This window comes from Cygnus olor, chromosome 3 (assembly GCF_009769625.2).
Source record: "Cygnus olor isolate bCygOlo1 chromosome 3, bCygOlo1.pri.v2, whole genome shotgun sequence".
Lineage (NCBI taxonomy): Eukaryota > Metazoa > Chordata > Aves > Anseriformes > Anatidae > Cygnus > Cygnus olor.
This window is the reverse complement of record NC_049171.1, coordinates 2,226,327-2,241,226: the sequence shown is the minus strand read 5'-3', so window position 1 is coordinate 2,241,226 and position 14,900 is coordinate 2,226,327. Positions and strand designations below refer to the sequence as shown.

Genomic DNA, 14,900 nt, shown 5'->3' with positions numbered 1-14,900 from the left:
GGAGAGCTGCGAATTCAAACTCTTAAGGCTTAAGAATGAAACCCCCATTTTCGTGGCCTGGGCAGATTCTTTAACCAGTCCATTATTAGATGAAAGCTCTTCCTGCTGCCTCCTAAAATGGGGGAGTTCAATATTTGTCTTAACTGGGTGAGTCGATGCCTGAGTGAAAGAAGAAGGAACCTGTTCCAAGGAGACCCATACCTCGCTGTTTGAGCCAGTATCCTCATTCAGGATGGAGGCAGAGGTGCAGACATGTGCCTTTCCTTAGGATTTCCCACTGATTACTAATGCACTCCATCCTCTGCCTCTGTCTGTGCAGCATTCGTGCTGCTGTGGATGTAGGTACTTATCTTTCCTCTTTGTGGAATTTCTGGGTGTACAACGAAGCAATGTAAATTCTGCTTCTGGAGCCAGAGGCTTATCTTTCAGCCCCCACATGGGTTTGAAAATATCATTCTTAATCTCCTCATTCCTCTCTTCACATCCTGTTTACAGATGGGATAGGTGAGGCTTGCATGTGTAAGAGGGATAATATAATACATTGCTGGGATTTCTTGTAACATCTCAAGTTCTAGGCACACGTAAAGTATTGCTGTTTATATTCACAAATATTTCGATGGTAGAGTTTGTATGTGACCTGGAGAAAACCTAAGCAATAAATTCACTACATTGCTGTTAGTGTTGTATAACATAGCTCTGATATAGAAGGTGGTTTTGACCACTGTTTGTTGTTGAGAGATGCAGCTAATAGGTACTGACTCCTAAAAGGAGTTAAGCACCTAAATGCATGTGAAAAATCCCACCATGGAGTCTGTGCATTTCCCTAGACTCCATAAAACCTTGAAACATTCAGCCATAAAAATCTTCTTTGAACATTTAGGTGGTGCAAAAAGACCCTTTAATGTTCTAGATCTGTACCCTATCAAAGCTTATCAATAAACTGCAGTCAAGGAAGTGATTATGGCAGGATTTAATATATGCATTTTCAGGCTCTTTCACAGCTTTTTGTGTAATGCCTTGATGCATAATGTTACTGCTGCTGCACTGCAATTAACAGCAGTAGATGGTTTTACCCCACGACCACAGATGAAATCTTAGTGAGATAGCCACTGCTTAGTGAGCTGGACAAAGTATTTCCTCTTTCTCATAAAGTACAGCATTTTTGTAATTTATCCTGCCAAAAAGAACAAAATGTTTGCTGTTGTGCTTGCTTTTGCTGTTGCACTCGGATCTGTCTTGATTACAGAGTAAACCTATTTTTCTTTTTCTTTTCCTCATTTTTTTTCTCGAGTCCTATGCTGTCTACAGCTTGTTGAGGCTTTAAATTTTTCTTGTTATGTTGAAAGGGCATAGAAATATGTAGAGCTTTTGAAAAGGAGAAGCGCTCCCCCTGCCCACCTCTATCTTTGAGGGCTGTTTGAAATAACTGTATCTTCAGCCACTCATCCAGCATCCTGAAAACACCGTGCACAGAACAGCTTACCATGTCTAGTGCTTTCAGCTGAGACCTGTGAACTGTCGTCCTTCACCTCTCGTGGACAGCTGATAGATGGAGCAGGGTTTATTTTGATGGTAGGGTGTTTTGTGTCCCTTTGGGCATTTATCTTCATGTGCCAGTGCAAGATCGCCCTCTCGTGTCAGGAGTTTTGCATGTGCTCAGTACGTTGTGTGCCCCCCAGCTTATGGAGTATATAATAACTTCACTAAGCCAGGAAAAGGCAGTAAATAAATGTGTTTAGTTATCAGAAGTGATCCCCCCAATTCATATGCATAACATGTTCTGCCAACTCGTGCAGCAGCTTCTTTCTATGCCTTATGTTTGGATTAAAGGAACTCTATTAAAAAGTTTAAATATGAACCCCGTTAATTGATTTTTCTCTTTCTCTTAGCTATGACTGTCCGGAATGGAGGAAATGTGCTGGTTCCCTGTTACCCCTCTGGAGTAATATATGATCTGCTGGAGTGCCTGTATCAGTATATTGACTCTGCTGGACTCTCCAATGTCCCTTTTTATTTCATCTCTCCCGTTGCCAACAGCTCCCTCGAGTTCTCCCAGATCTTTGCTGAATGGTAGGTGTTAAAGGGCTGCTTTATCAGGCTCGATTCACACACTCAACTATGGTAAATAGACATACGCAGGTTATGTCTACTTGACATATTCTGATTTATACTTCATTAGAATTGTGCACGTTTCCTGTGTCACAAGGGTGTGCGTGCGTGTGTAAGTAGATGTTCTATAATTAGGCGAGCATCGTTTCCTGTAGAACACGCAAACTCAAATAGTCTGTGCTTTTTGGTACTTGAATTGGTGATTCAATGATGGACCTGACTTGAGTGACTTTTAAATATTCCTTTCTGCAAGTCTCATTCAATGCCCCAAAATGAGAGCCATATTCTGTCTATATATTTCAGACTTAATTTTCCTTAGTCAGCAATGCATTCGCAATGCAAAAAAGGCCAACACTATCCTGGGCTGCATTAGGCAGAGCATTGCCAGCAGGTCAGGAGAGGTCATCTTTCTCTGCTCAGCACCAGTGAGGATACATCTAGTGCACTGTGTCTAGTTCTGAGTTCCCCAGTGCAAAAAAAAAGATACAGGTGCACTGGAATGAGACTAGAACAGGATCACAAAGATGATCTTTCATGTAAGTAGAGGCTGAGAGAGCTGGGACTCTTTAGTCTGGAGCAAAAGCAACACACATTTTACCATGAGGTGGGTGGTCAAACACTGGGACAGATTGCCCAGAGAGGTTGTAGGATCCCTGTTTATGGAAATACCAAAATCTGACTGTATGCAGTCCTGGACAACGTGCTCTAGCAGAACATGCTTGAACAGGAGGTTGGAGTACATGATCTCAAGAGGCCCCTTCCAACCTAAATTAGTCTGTGGTTCTGAGCCATGGAGAAGAGAACCCAACCACTTGTGATTGTTCCTAAATTCTTACTAAGAGATGCTCTGTATTATTAAGCAGAGTAAGTTTGCTTTTCCTTCCTTTCTTCCTCACCAAACTTTTTAGTCTAGAGTTTAGGAAAGAAAAGAGAGGTCCTGGAAATCTGAGGTGAATTGATCCCTCAGGAGAGTCATAAAGAAGCTTGAAATATGGTGAATTTTAACACATTACTTTTAGCAAAAGCAGGAAAATCAAGCGTTGGTGTTCTGGCCAAATTTCAGTGTACTCACTGGTGTGTGTTGACTCATAAAGTTTATATTTAAGCTGTTAGGGTTTTTTGTACGTACATGGTGATTTCATTTCAGTAGTAGCTGAAGTGGTAGCTGCATAGTTCTTGCTATAATAATTCTTTTCAGCTCGATATTGCTGGTCAGGGTAGCAGGAATGTTACATGTGCTGGTTGGGTTGTAAGGCAGCTCTGAGTGCAGTGTGCAGGTGAAGCTTCTGTTTTGTCTGCTGTGTCTAGTTGGCACAATTCAGCCACCCAAGTATTCAGACGCCATTTACTTGAATTCTGCTTGTCTGTGGAGGATTATTTTCAGAAGTCAGCACCAACATTAGCTAATCTCCAAATACTTGTGTTTAAAGTAAATGTTTTATTTAGGTGGAAGTGGAGGCAGAGGTTGTAATGTGTAACATAGACATTTGGGATCAGAACTGGTGCTGAAATTCAGGGATTCCAGCCTTCCAGTTCCGGCAGTTAGTCATCTAAAAGAAATTTCCTGTTCTTAGTGTCTCTTAGACTTTATCAAATTTAGTTTGACCAAGGCTTGTTGCTTTATAATAAAGTGAAGAATATATGAGAAGGGTAATATTTCCCAGAAAAAGCCAGCAGGACAGTGTCACTACAGATGATTGTAACATCACACAGACCTCTGACAAAAATCTTCTTTTGTCTCCTGTAATAGGATGAATCAGGACTCTGACTAGGGCTAATCAACAACTTCCAATATTTGTGATTTAAAAATAAATGATTGATAGAAAATAGCAGGGAACAGTAAGCATTATGCTGTGGTCAGAGGCAGTTTGCCAATATTATAGCTGCAATAATGAAATGCATAGGAGAATTAGATTATAATGAACTAAAGGACTAAGTCATCGCTGAGAATTGGGATGAGGCAAGTGGAATTTTTCTGTTCAAGGATGATTTGGCTTTGGAAAAATTGCTAAAGTCTTGCCTGTGAAATTACATGGATGTTGAGTTACAAATTTGTTTACCACAGCAATGGGTTCTGTTACATACTGCGTACAAAATTACTTGCAGCTGCCTTGCACTTTCTCTTAGTGATCTTGCTATGACCAATTCATCATGTCCAGTAGGTGTTGGTCTTCTAAACAGAAAGGCTGGAAGCAAAAAAAAAACCAAATTAGTGACTTTGCACCTGATACCACAGCCATGAAATGGCTTTCTCCAGGAAAAGTTTTAACAGTAGATGGCAGCAGATACTGCAGGGTGTTCTGCAGCTCTCTAACCCAGTTTATTTTCCTTTTCTTGTAAAGGTTGTGTCATAACAAACAAACAAAGGTATATCTTCCAGAACCTCCTTTTCCCCACGCTGAGGTAAGTAAACCACGGTCTTGCTGTTTGCTGAGATCTCAGAGTGAGTGGGTTTCTGGAACGCAGTCCTGTGGCTGTTGTTTTTCTGGTGATACGCCTATTCCATAGCTTTGTGGCATTATTCATGCAAGATATTTTTCTCTGATTTCCATTGATTAATTTAGGAACCTGGGGGAGGAATGAATGATGGTGTTCCCTCAACTCAAAAATTATCATGGTGTTTATTTCAGCGTATAACTTACATATGCTTGCCTGTTTTACTTCTTCCCCCGCAGAAGGCTATCTGGCGTACACATGGACGAATGTTTGCTCTTATCAGGCTGCAACCACAAATATTCCCTTTGTCCAAGCAGTTTCTTTCAAAGTCTCTAAAACTAAGAGCTTGTTATCAGAGTCAGCTTAGCCATCCCAGCTCCTACCTCCTTAGCTGAAATAGGCACCATGTTGTCTGCTGATATCTTGAAATAGAGAGTTGATATAAGAAAGTTAAAGCTTGTAGTACTGCGTGGTGTCACTGGCAATTGTAAATTAAATGACTTGAGCTAGCATCTTTGTGAAGCAAAGAGGAATAAGGTGGGGGGATCTACCCTGAATCAAAATACACAGTTTGAGGGGAAGTTCTAGCCATCCAGACAATAAATAAACATTTATGCCTTCAGAGTTACCTCTCGTATCAAGAAAGGAAATCTTATATTCCCCCTACTGGGAACAGGTAGATTTTTGACTGAAGTAAGTGGGAGGCAGGCTGGGAAAGGAAGAGATGGGACTGAGAAATAATTTTGGCTAAATCCTACTCCTGCAAGACAGTAAACCACTTGGGGCATGCAGTCTCAGAAAACTGGCTCTTTTAGTTCCTCAGATCAAAACGGTTTGATGGGAGGTGGAGTAGCCATTGCAGGTTTAAGAGATGAAATTCAGGCATTGTTTTGTTTTCCTCTGAGGCAACTTGTCCAGGGATTTGTTCTGGTAATTGCCATTGCCCATCATATATATCATCTGTAGATGATTCAAGGGCATTGTTAGAAGAAGGATCTGACCAGAAGCCCTCGTTCTTTCCACACGCTTGAATGCGTTTCAATGAGGATACACAATGAATTATGAATAATCTGTTTCCAAGAATAATGTAGACTGTAGGGCACACCTTTCTTGTAACCAAAAATCTCATTCACACTAGTAAATCGGTCCCAAACCTCTGAATAGGAGAATCTGTAGCCATGTTGTTGGCTATGCTTTCTAATTTCCCCTGCATTTCTGCTTTCCAGGCTATCCTTCTTGATCCATAGTATCTTTGGTTTCACTGACTCCTATGCTTTACCAAAAGCATTGCTTCAAAATTGTACTTCACAATATGCACTGGAACTGGCAGGTTTAAGTGAAAACCTTTCCAAAAATGAGAAGCCAAACATGTGCTGTTAAAGAGTGGATTAATTAAGCCATTGTACATGATGGGTCTTTATGTTTGTAGAGTGATAACTGTGTCCTCTAATTTTTAGGACATTTTATGTTCTCCAGAGGCCTGTTGATAATGAGATTTTGCCAAATAATTGTTTATCTGTTGAGACACTCCTCGGTGCTTCATGTGTAGATCAAGGTAATTATCTAGGAAAAGACTCTCAGCGGTGGATAACAGATTGGCTTCCTCATGACAAAATGAAGAGCACAGAGGGAATAACGTGACTGTTACAGGTACAGGCTTTGCTTGACAAGGCCAAATCATATATGTTATGACCCACAAAGCTAGGGGCATTTTATCATGAGATGCACAACCAACTTTATTTAAATCCATGAATGTCATTTCTAGGAAGCCATCCTTAGGCTTCCTAAATTTTTGCCTAAGGGTTCCTTTAAATGTGCTAAATGACACCAGGCAGTGTGCATCCACATCCTTGTGGCTCCCAAACTATTAAATGACTATTAAATGCCGTTAAATTATTAAACTATTAAGTACCCTTAGGCATTTCAGTGCTGAATTGCTGTCTGAAGTAAGTACTTCGCATTTCACAGCACGTCATCAAACGCCACAGAGATGATCTGTCTGGGTGCTCACTTCCAGCTGCTTTATAAACACTGGCCAGTGGAGAAACCTACACTGCACCCCACCCCCTGCCTCGTGTTGGACTAAATGACTTGCTAGTTCCTTTCATTTTTAATTCCTGATATATACTGGTGCTTTGCAAAAACAATTTGTATGATGGCAGGCAGCGGCCCTAGGCACATAGCAACGCTCTTTCAAAAGCTTGGCTAATAGCAAACCCCAAACCAACTAATACCTAGGCAAAGGAGGACCGAGCCTGCTGTTTATTTCATTTAGTGCTTTTTCTAAGGTCATAACTCAGAAGCTTAGACACGCTTGAGAACTGGAGATCATATTGCTCCTCTCTGTTCTATGCGATGCACGTTTTGGTTTTAAACAGTCAAAACATGTGGAGATGTGTATAGATGACTGACACACAGCACAGGTGTAATTTTGCCAAGCAGAATGGTCTTACTATAGACCTGGTCTGAATAACGTGGCCACGGCCATACTGTCAGTCTAGGAGGGAGCATGGACTTGGGCTCATGGCTTCTTGTTATTAGGCTAGAGCCATAGCCAGCAGTCAGCCTTTTTGTTATCGGTAAACCCCCTCATTTGAAATCTGTGACTCCACAGCCTCACAATCAGCAGCTCTGCTCACTGACACTCGAGGAAATTTTTAATGAGCATCAGAAACAGACATTGAGCGATTGTGTCTATTGGATAGGTTGTTAGTGGAGAATTGCCTTACTTTTTTTTCAAATTAATGGTAGGCTTGTGCTACGTAAACTGTATGGAAATTGTCCATCGTGAAAAGACGTGCTTAGTGCTCACTTGTTGGAAGAAAATAGGGAATTACTCAAACATGCCCCTTAGTTATTAGCAAGCATTAATAACGTGATACATCAAAGAGGGAGAGGCCAGGATGTAAGCTGCTAATTATCTACAGAACATGTCCAACCCAGCATGCTTTCTGGCCCTGACATTTGATACTAGCTGTATAAACAAGATTTAGAAACAAACAAGGAAGAAGTCCCCCAGCTTGTTGGTAGAGTCTCTTGTAGGAATGAGTTCCAGTGGTGCCTCATCCGTAGCATAAAAGAGCGTTTACTTCCTTTAATCATTTTTTTATTGTATTGTAACCATTATTACAAGAAGATAAATAGGTATCTTTGTCTTCTCTATAACAATTTCATCTTACTCTTTGCTCCCTACTAAGTTGTTTGAAGCTTTTCCTTCTCCTAGCATGAAAGTTTTCCGGGTTTGTGATTTACGTTACCTGCTCTGAACTCACTCCTTGTTCTTTTGTGGTGAATAAAACCAGACACGCTCAACTCTGCAGAGAACCCAAAACTCTTCTACTAGTTCCATGTTACTTCTGCTTTAATGTAGTAGTAGGTGTTCATCGTATCTCCTCCCATGCAATCACTCTGTAGAATTTATTGGCTTGGGGGGGCAATTTGTTCAAAATTCCCTATTTTAGGTGGAATTCGAGCATCAATTCTTATTAAAGTTCAGATGAATGGGGTGTCTGGATTCTCAAACAAGCGTTTGAAGTCTCATCTGCAGACTTTTGACTGGTGCACCAGCTAAAAGGTCTACTTTTAAAGGCATTTCCCTGTGATCGCTGGGGTTGGAGTTGTTGTGACGCTGTTGGATGGAAGTTAGGATCTGGAGTCAAACTAAATTCCAGCCAGTGATTTCTCAGAAGGAAAACGGGAGAAATGGAGTGGAGGAAGTTAGGGAAGGGATGGATCACTCCATGGATTGCTCTCCCCTATGCTTAGACAACAGTGGAAATTCAGTTTTTCACCAGCAGGTATTGTGATAGGGAAGAGAGGAGAAGGAGCTCAAATTGAAGTAATGGTGGACGCTTCTGCAAAGTTGAAACCTTGAAAAAACCTAGTTGAAACCAAAATATTGTGAATCCAGTAGGCTGGCCAAGGGAGGTGGTAACTTTCACGTCCAGGGCAGAGCATCAGTTATAAGCCAAGTGTCAGTTATAAGTTATATCAGTTATAAGTCAAGTGTCTAAATAACCTTAAGGGTCCGCAATGGCCAGCTGAAGTGCTGTGGAACATAAATCAGAAATTTGTTTTGTTTAGAAATGTTAGTCTGGTATCCCAGAACAAACTCGAGAGTGTTTCACCAAGTTTCATGAGGGTATAGGTACATCCCATCCTAACACAGCCTCAGCTAAGGAATTAGCCATCTCCCTGACCATTTTAGCAGGAACCACGGGATTGTACACTCTGCACCGTCCCTTTTGTGGAGGCAGAGGCTTTATAAAAGAACAGCCGAATTGTTCTCACAAAGCCAAAGGAGAAGCTTTCACTCCTTTTCCTTTCTGCTTAATGTTTACATTGCTAATTCCAGGCTATAAGATAAGTGAATCCAGAATTTACAGTATTTCTCTAAATAGCTGCAACAGAAATATTTGAGAGGTAATTTATATGGATCAGTATTTGCTGGTGGAGGAAGAATTTGGATTTACTGTCCTCTTCATAAGAGTCTTTTAGCAACATCAAGGAGAAATGGCTAGGAAAAGCCTATTTTTTTTTGACTGAAAATAGCCAGGGTGGGAGTAATATTGATTCTGTGGTCTTAAATACTAGCATTGGTCTTCTTCATTTTTCCCTCCTCCAGACACCAGTTCCTGCATATCACATTCAAAGCAATAAACACCTGGAACAAAGTGATTGTATAGCATTATATTTTGTCTTGTTTTACACAGAATTAGGCCCCTGTTAGCACTGGTCTGACGAAGGGGGTGAGGGAGGCGAAGTAAGCCATGCATCACTCATTCATTGAGAAGAACCAGATCTGTTCCAAATTCTGGGTACAGAACACATGCACACAGACGCACACAGTAAATAGCAGTGTACGTTGGCTCACTTCAGCAAAGGATACACAAAGGCTCTGGAGATTTATCCTGTTTACAGCAGCAGTTGCTGACCCTGTAAATCAAATCTACTGCTTTAAAGGGAATCGTAACCATTTGGGATTTAAAAAAAAAACCCACAGCAATCCTTAGTCTCAGTTCAGTGCTTTACCATCCTCTGTCTCTTAAGCTTTCAGTCAATAACCGTTCTTTATGTAGAAACACGCACTGAATGTTGTTTCGTGTTTCCAGAAACAACTATTTTTGAAAATAGGGCTTGGCTAAATGCCAGGTACTGGTCCCGGCCCCGTCTTGGTGCAGGTCGGAGTTGTGAACGTAGCACAGCAGTGACTGCTGTGCTTATATCTACAGATGAGAGGGGCTGTGTAAAAGACCTGCACAGATCATTACAGATTTAGTCCCTTTGATGATTTGTGAAATTTTGTTGGACCTGTTTTGCAAGTTCAGCTCCATATATTTTTGATAGGGTAATTAGAAAAGATTTTGCTCTAGATACTAAAATCCACCAGCTGCTTTATCACTGGAGTGAGCAGAATGTCTCTAAACTTGTTTAGGTAGCCTTTCACCCCTGCTACATCCAGCCGTGAGAACTGAAGATCACGAGCTACAGTACGGAGCTTCTGTGGACTTACCATAAAAATCTTCTAAGATAATAAAAAAGATAAAAAGAAGAAATCACCACACCTCAGGAGATGGTGCTGAGGATTCAACGTATCCCTTTTCCATCCTGAGTTAGCATGCCCGCTAGGAGCAATGCACCCCAACATTATGCTCAGTGTTTTGGTGCTGAAAATAAAACAACAAAAAATAAAAATAAATGAGTGCACACACACAGAACCCAAGGTCCTAAAATAGATTAAAGATCCTGTGTCTCTATTCAAGGTAATAGGAAGGGACTTGAAGCTGCCATAATGCTTTAAAAAGAATACAGCTTTTTATGTTTATAAACATACAAGGAACACAGTTTTTATTACTGGAGTTAACTTCAGATTCTAACTATTGCACTCCAGATGTGTTAATCAGAAATCTTTACCGGTCTTAATTGCAGGAGTGTTTGTAAGACGGAGTGCATATTGGCTGCCAGAGCATTAGTGGATGTATTTTCAAATTCCCCTTTGGAAGACTAAATAGAAATTTGACATTACTAGTAAGTTGCGGAAACTGTAGTGCCCTGGCTTCCTCCTTCATGATCTAAGGATCCACATGGAAATAACGGGCTGTATTACTGTGGAAACCTACAGTTTCCAACTTGTGTCAACCCCCAGAAGGAATGCTACCAATCCCCTTCAATTGCAGTCATCCAAGTACTGTGTAGCAGTTTTAAATAGGATGTGTGGGAAGTCACATGCAAAATCACAGCAAAATATTTGCTGTTGTGAATTTGAAGGGGATCATGCTCAAGGATGCAAAGGAGAAATACCTGCACCTGTGCGCAACCAACTTTCTGTTATAAAAAAGTTACTGAGGTTAAGTTTGTACGTTATCTGTTCCAGCACCAAAACAAACCTTTAGGGAGTGACAGCTAGAATGTGAGCGTAATAGGGTTGATATTCTGTTCAGTGAGGCCGAATTCAGTTAAGAACCTAATTGGGTAATAACCTTAAGTTCTGAGATGCTGCGTTGTGTGCAATTGTTGTTGCAAAGAGGCTTAAAGACATCCCAGATTTCTCAGCTTTCCTTCATTTCCATGTGGGGACACAATTTGAGTTAGATCTACCATGGTAAAAAGAAGCAAGTAGAAGAAGATCTGGAAAGATGAGTTACAGGTTTGAGAGACCAGAAAAGTTGCTTGTTATAATGTTCATTTTTAGCTCCTTTTTTGAAAATCAAGTCTGCTGCAATGAAGAGAAATGTCTTGAGATTTCTGCACGCATCGTGTTACGACTTGTAGTGAAGAGCATGCTGCTTGCTAATTAGTGGTGCTGTCTGGGGTTTCACCATACAACAGCTACAGAAATGTGTTCCCAACACATTTTGTAGTGAATGTGAATTCACATTTTGTGAATTTTGTAGTTTGGGCAATGTTGCAGTGCATGGCAGGAGACAGTAATGTGTGGAGGGATCTTGGATGAAGAGTCCCACCTCCATTAAAACTGGCTGGCAGAGGAAGCATTGCTCCTTGTGTTGGTTTTTTTTTTCAGTTGTTCAGCATGTGATTTCATTGCCTTAAACCACATACCTTTAAGGAAACCATATTTAAAACCATGTTTAAAATTTAAACCATGTTTAAAATTATTTTCAAGCCAGGGATGGGAGCATATACCTGCCAAGAAAAGACTGGGAAAATATTGCATGGAAGTGCACAACATGCTAGTCTATTAAATTGCTTTCTATGTTGAACCTTGCTTTACAGATTAGAGACCAGAGGCAGGAGAAATAAAGCAAAATTCTTCTTCAAAGAGTGCCTTGAGAACTAAACTTCCCCACCTTAGTAAAGAAATCTGCTCTGCATGCACAGCACGCTCTGGTTTCCACTTCGAGCGACAAGTACTTCTTTTTGTTTGTTTGTTATTACTAATTTCAATGATAGTTAAGGGAGGAAAAGTCAGAGTCTATTTTTTTCTTATGCTTTTCCAGAGGATTTGGCTTTGTTTGAACCCATTACAGCAGTGAAACTCCTAACAACATACCACCGAGGGCAAAATTGCCTGGTACTAGTGTGATGTAAGAAAACCAGGTTCAACATCAGTGCCCAGAGCTCTTTGTAGACATGGCAGAGGGGAAAAAGTAGCTTATTTTGAATTTGGCAGCTGAGCACTCTGTTCACTCCAGGAAACTGCAAGCAGGGAATGTTTGCAGAGTTTCTTCTCCGTTACCATACTGCTGGTACCACAGAAAAGAGAGGAAGGACTTGGAGGCACCTGGCTCCATGCTCTAATTTCCTTTTCATAACATTTGGGACAGTAACGACTAAATTTTCTGGAAAATCTCAGGAATATGCAGGAAAGGACTCTGTGATGAATTATAAACAACCTGTGGAATATTCCTAATCGCATGTCAATACACACACTGAGCTACAGAGCACAGAGGCATGAAACGTTTGTAATGTCTGAATTTCTGTTTTTTTTTTTATTTCAGCTCATTCAGACAAACAAATTAAAACATTATCCCAGCATCCATGGAGACTTCAGTAATGACTTCAAGCAGCCGTGTGTCGTGTTTACTGGACATCCCTCTCTGAGATTTGGGGATGTGGTTCATTTCATGGAGTTATGGGGAAAATCCAGCTTGAATACTGTTATATTCACAGGTAAGTGAAATGCAGTTATCATTATCAAATTAGCAATAGGCTGTGCACTCTGGTGAACTGCGGCCAGATCCCAGGGGCTTTGCTCATTTGTTCCGGGGTAGAAGTTTCTGACTTTGGTAGGAACTCGTTTAAATTAAGACCCCAGTATTGAGTGTAGTGACGAATGTAATTATTGTGCCATTTAATTCATTTTAGCCCTGCAGAGCCAACCTTTGCCATGTAGAGTCAATCCTTGCCATTTCTAAGAAAAATCTTTGTTGTGCACAGCAGTAAAATGCCTACAGGAAATTAATTTTTGGATTAAAAGCAGCTGCCTGCAAGTCAAACCCTTGGAAGACCTAACTGATGCCGGTCAGAAAAGAGAAACACTTCCCCATATCCCATTGGAATGACAAACCTTTACTCATATCTTCTCCTTCCCTTTCTGCAAAACCTCAGACTCAGGCTTGACTCTTTGGTAAGCTTGTACAACCTGTCTGTTTCTAAAGATATTTCTGACATGTCTGCTGTTTCGGAAGTGTGCACCCCATGCAGGTCCGGCAGCCGTGATCTATGCCATCGCTGCCTTGTGGTTGAGCTTTTTTTTTTTTCAGACACCTTTTAGCTGACAGCCACATTTGTATCTGAAGCTGAAGGTACGGCTCCAGCTAAGAACCTGGGGTGCTGTTTCCTTTCTCAGTAACTCAGGCTGCCAGGGGCACAACAGGACCATCCTTTAAGTTCCTTCACTTCTCCCAGTATGTTCCTAATTTTAATGGATTTAATGGATCAATCCTATCCATCTCAGAATGAGCTGTGGTCACTGGTCCACAGGGCAGCTGCATCCTGGGACCATGGCAGTCATTAACAGCAAGACAAAGTGTTTAAGAGAGAACATAAAGCTTCTGAGAGATCCAGCAAAGGGAGTATCTTCTAGAGTTTGATCTTCTTTAGAAATACTTCAATGCCTTCCCTCAAACCGATGTGCTGTCCAAGTGCCTCCTCTTTATACCCAACATGTCATCCAAACAGAGCCTGCAGTGGGCACTGTTCAGACATGAGAAGGGAAATCATCTTTCAAGCCACTGCTACTGATTTGATGTGGAAAGAGCTCTATTGTAATTGGGAGAGGTGTTATACACAATTCTCAGTCAGATAAAAAAGGTGTGGATTTTGGATGAGGACAAAGTAATTAGAAATGGGGAGGAGAACTCTGAGTAATTGATCAAACCTACTCCCACAGCAAGGGCATGAGGGGGTGGTCCCACTGTTAAGCCTATTGTCATCCTCTTTTTAGTGAATAGGACTGCCGGAAAGCACATAACCTCCTAAAGCAGACGGGACTGGGAAAGGTATTTCTTGCCTTCTTTGTTTTTTAGCTGTAGACTTCAGGGTAGTGATGGGCAAGTCCTTTTGACTCTTTCACAATATTGGTATGAAATCATGTCACAGTACCATGATATTGTTAAACCGATTTGGAAAGCATATTGGTAGATGTAAAGCAGTGTGTAATTAGTATTATTGCAAGGAGAGGGAAGGTACAAGGGAATCCCTGATGAGCAGGTAAGACACTTAAATCTAAAGACTGTTTATGCTGGAGGATGGTGCATGATACCACAGCACTAACGTAGCTGTTACGGTACCCATCACTCCTGTCCTTTGGGGTAGTTTCAGGAAACATGCCCTAATTACAGTAATTGGTAAAACTGCTGTATAGACGTGCATTATTTTGGAAACAGTGAACCTTACTTCAGTTGGGACTTCAATTGAAACCAGAGCATGTACACCCTCTGCTGGGTTGTGTATTTCATGAATTTTCAGGAAATTGCTGGTGTTAATCATGCTGTGAAGGTGCTACCCCATCAGCCAGGGTGTTGGAAACTGGCCTTTAATGGAAAAAAGTCTTATTCTGTCCTTCTTGTAAGGACAGGTAATTGATCTTTCCATATTAAAATGCATTTTTTCCGTGAAATGAGGAAACAGAGCAGACTGCTATTAGAACCTGGCCCTGGCAAGCTGTTAAGGTATCTGAATGGAGGTCGTACCAACCTGTGGATACATTAGGTCATGGTCTTTGAGGTTCGTTCCCAGTTTATACTTCCTACAAAACTTCAGTTGAGATCTGCTTTGGCTGTAGTGACCTTGGAGTGCTCAGTGATTCCCGGCACTAAGAATTCAGGTTTGTTACCTAAATTTGTCTGTCTGTGGCTTTTTGCCTGCAGTGTCTATCTCTGTCTGCAGGCAGA

At 41.1% G+C, this 14,900-nt stretch overlaps 1 protein-coding gene across 4 annotated transcripts in view; it reads left to right on the top strand.

Annotated features, from left to right (window-relative positions):
• INTS9 (integrator complex subunit 9) overlaps positions 1-14,900 on the top strand; it is a 69,233-nt gene that overhangs the window by 32,359 nt on the left and 21,974 nt on the right. For all 4 annotated transcript variants that reach the window (XM_040552465.1, XM_040552468.1, XM_040552467.1 and 1 more), the window contains 3 exons: positions 1,890-2,070; positions 4,452-4,512; positions 12,504-12,675. In XM_040552465.1, coding sequence (XP_040408399.1) covers positions 1,890-2,070; positions 4,452-4,512; positions 12,504-12,675 — 414 coding nt within the window. The remainder of the gene's footprint in view (positions 1-1,889; positions 2,071-4,451; positions 4,513-12,503; positions 12,676-14,900) is intronic.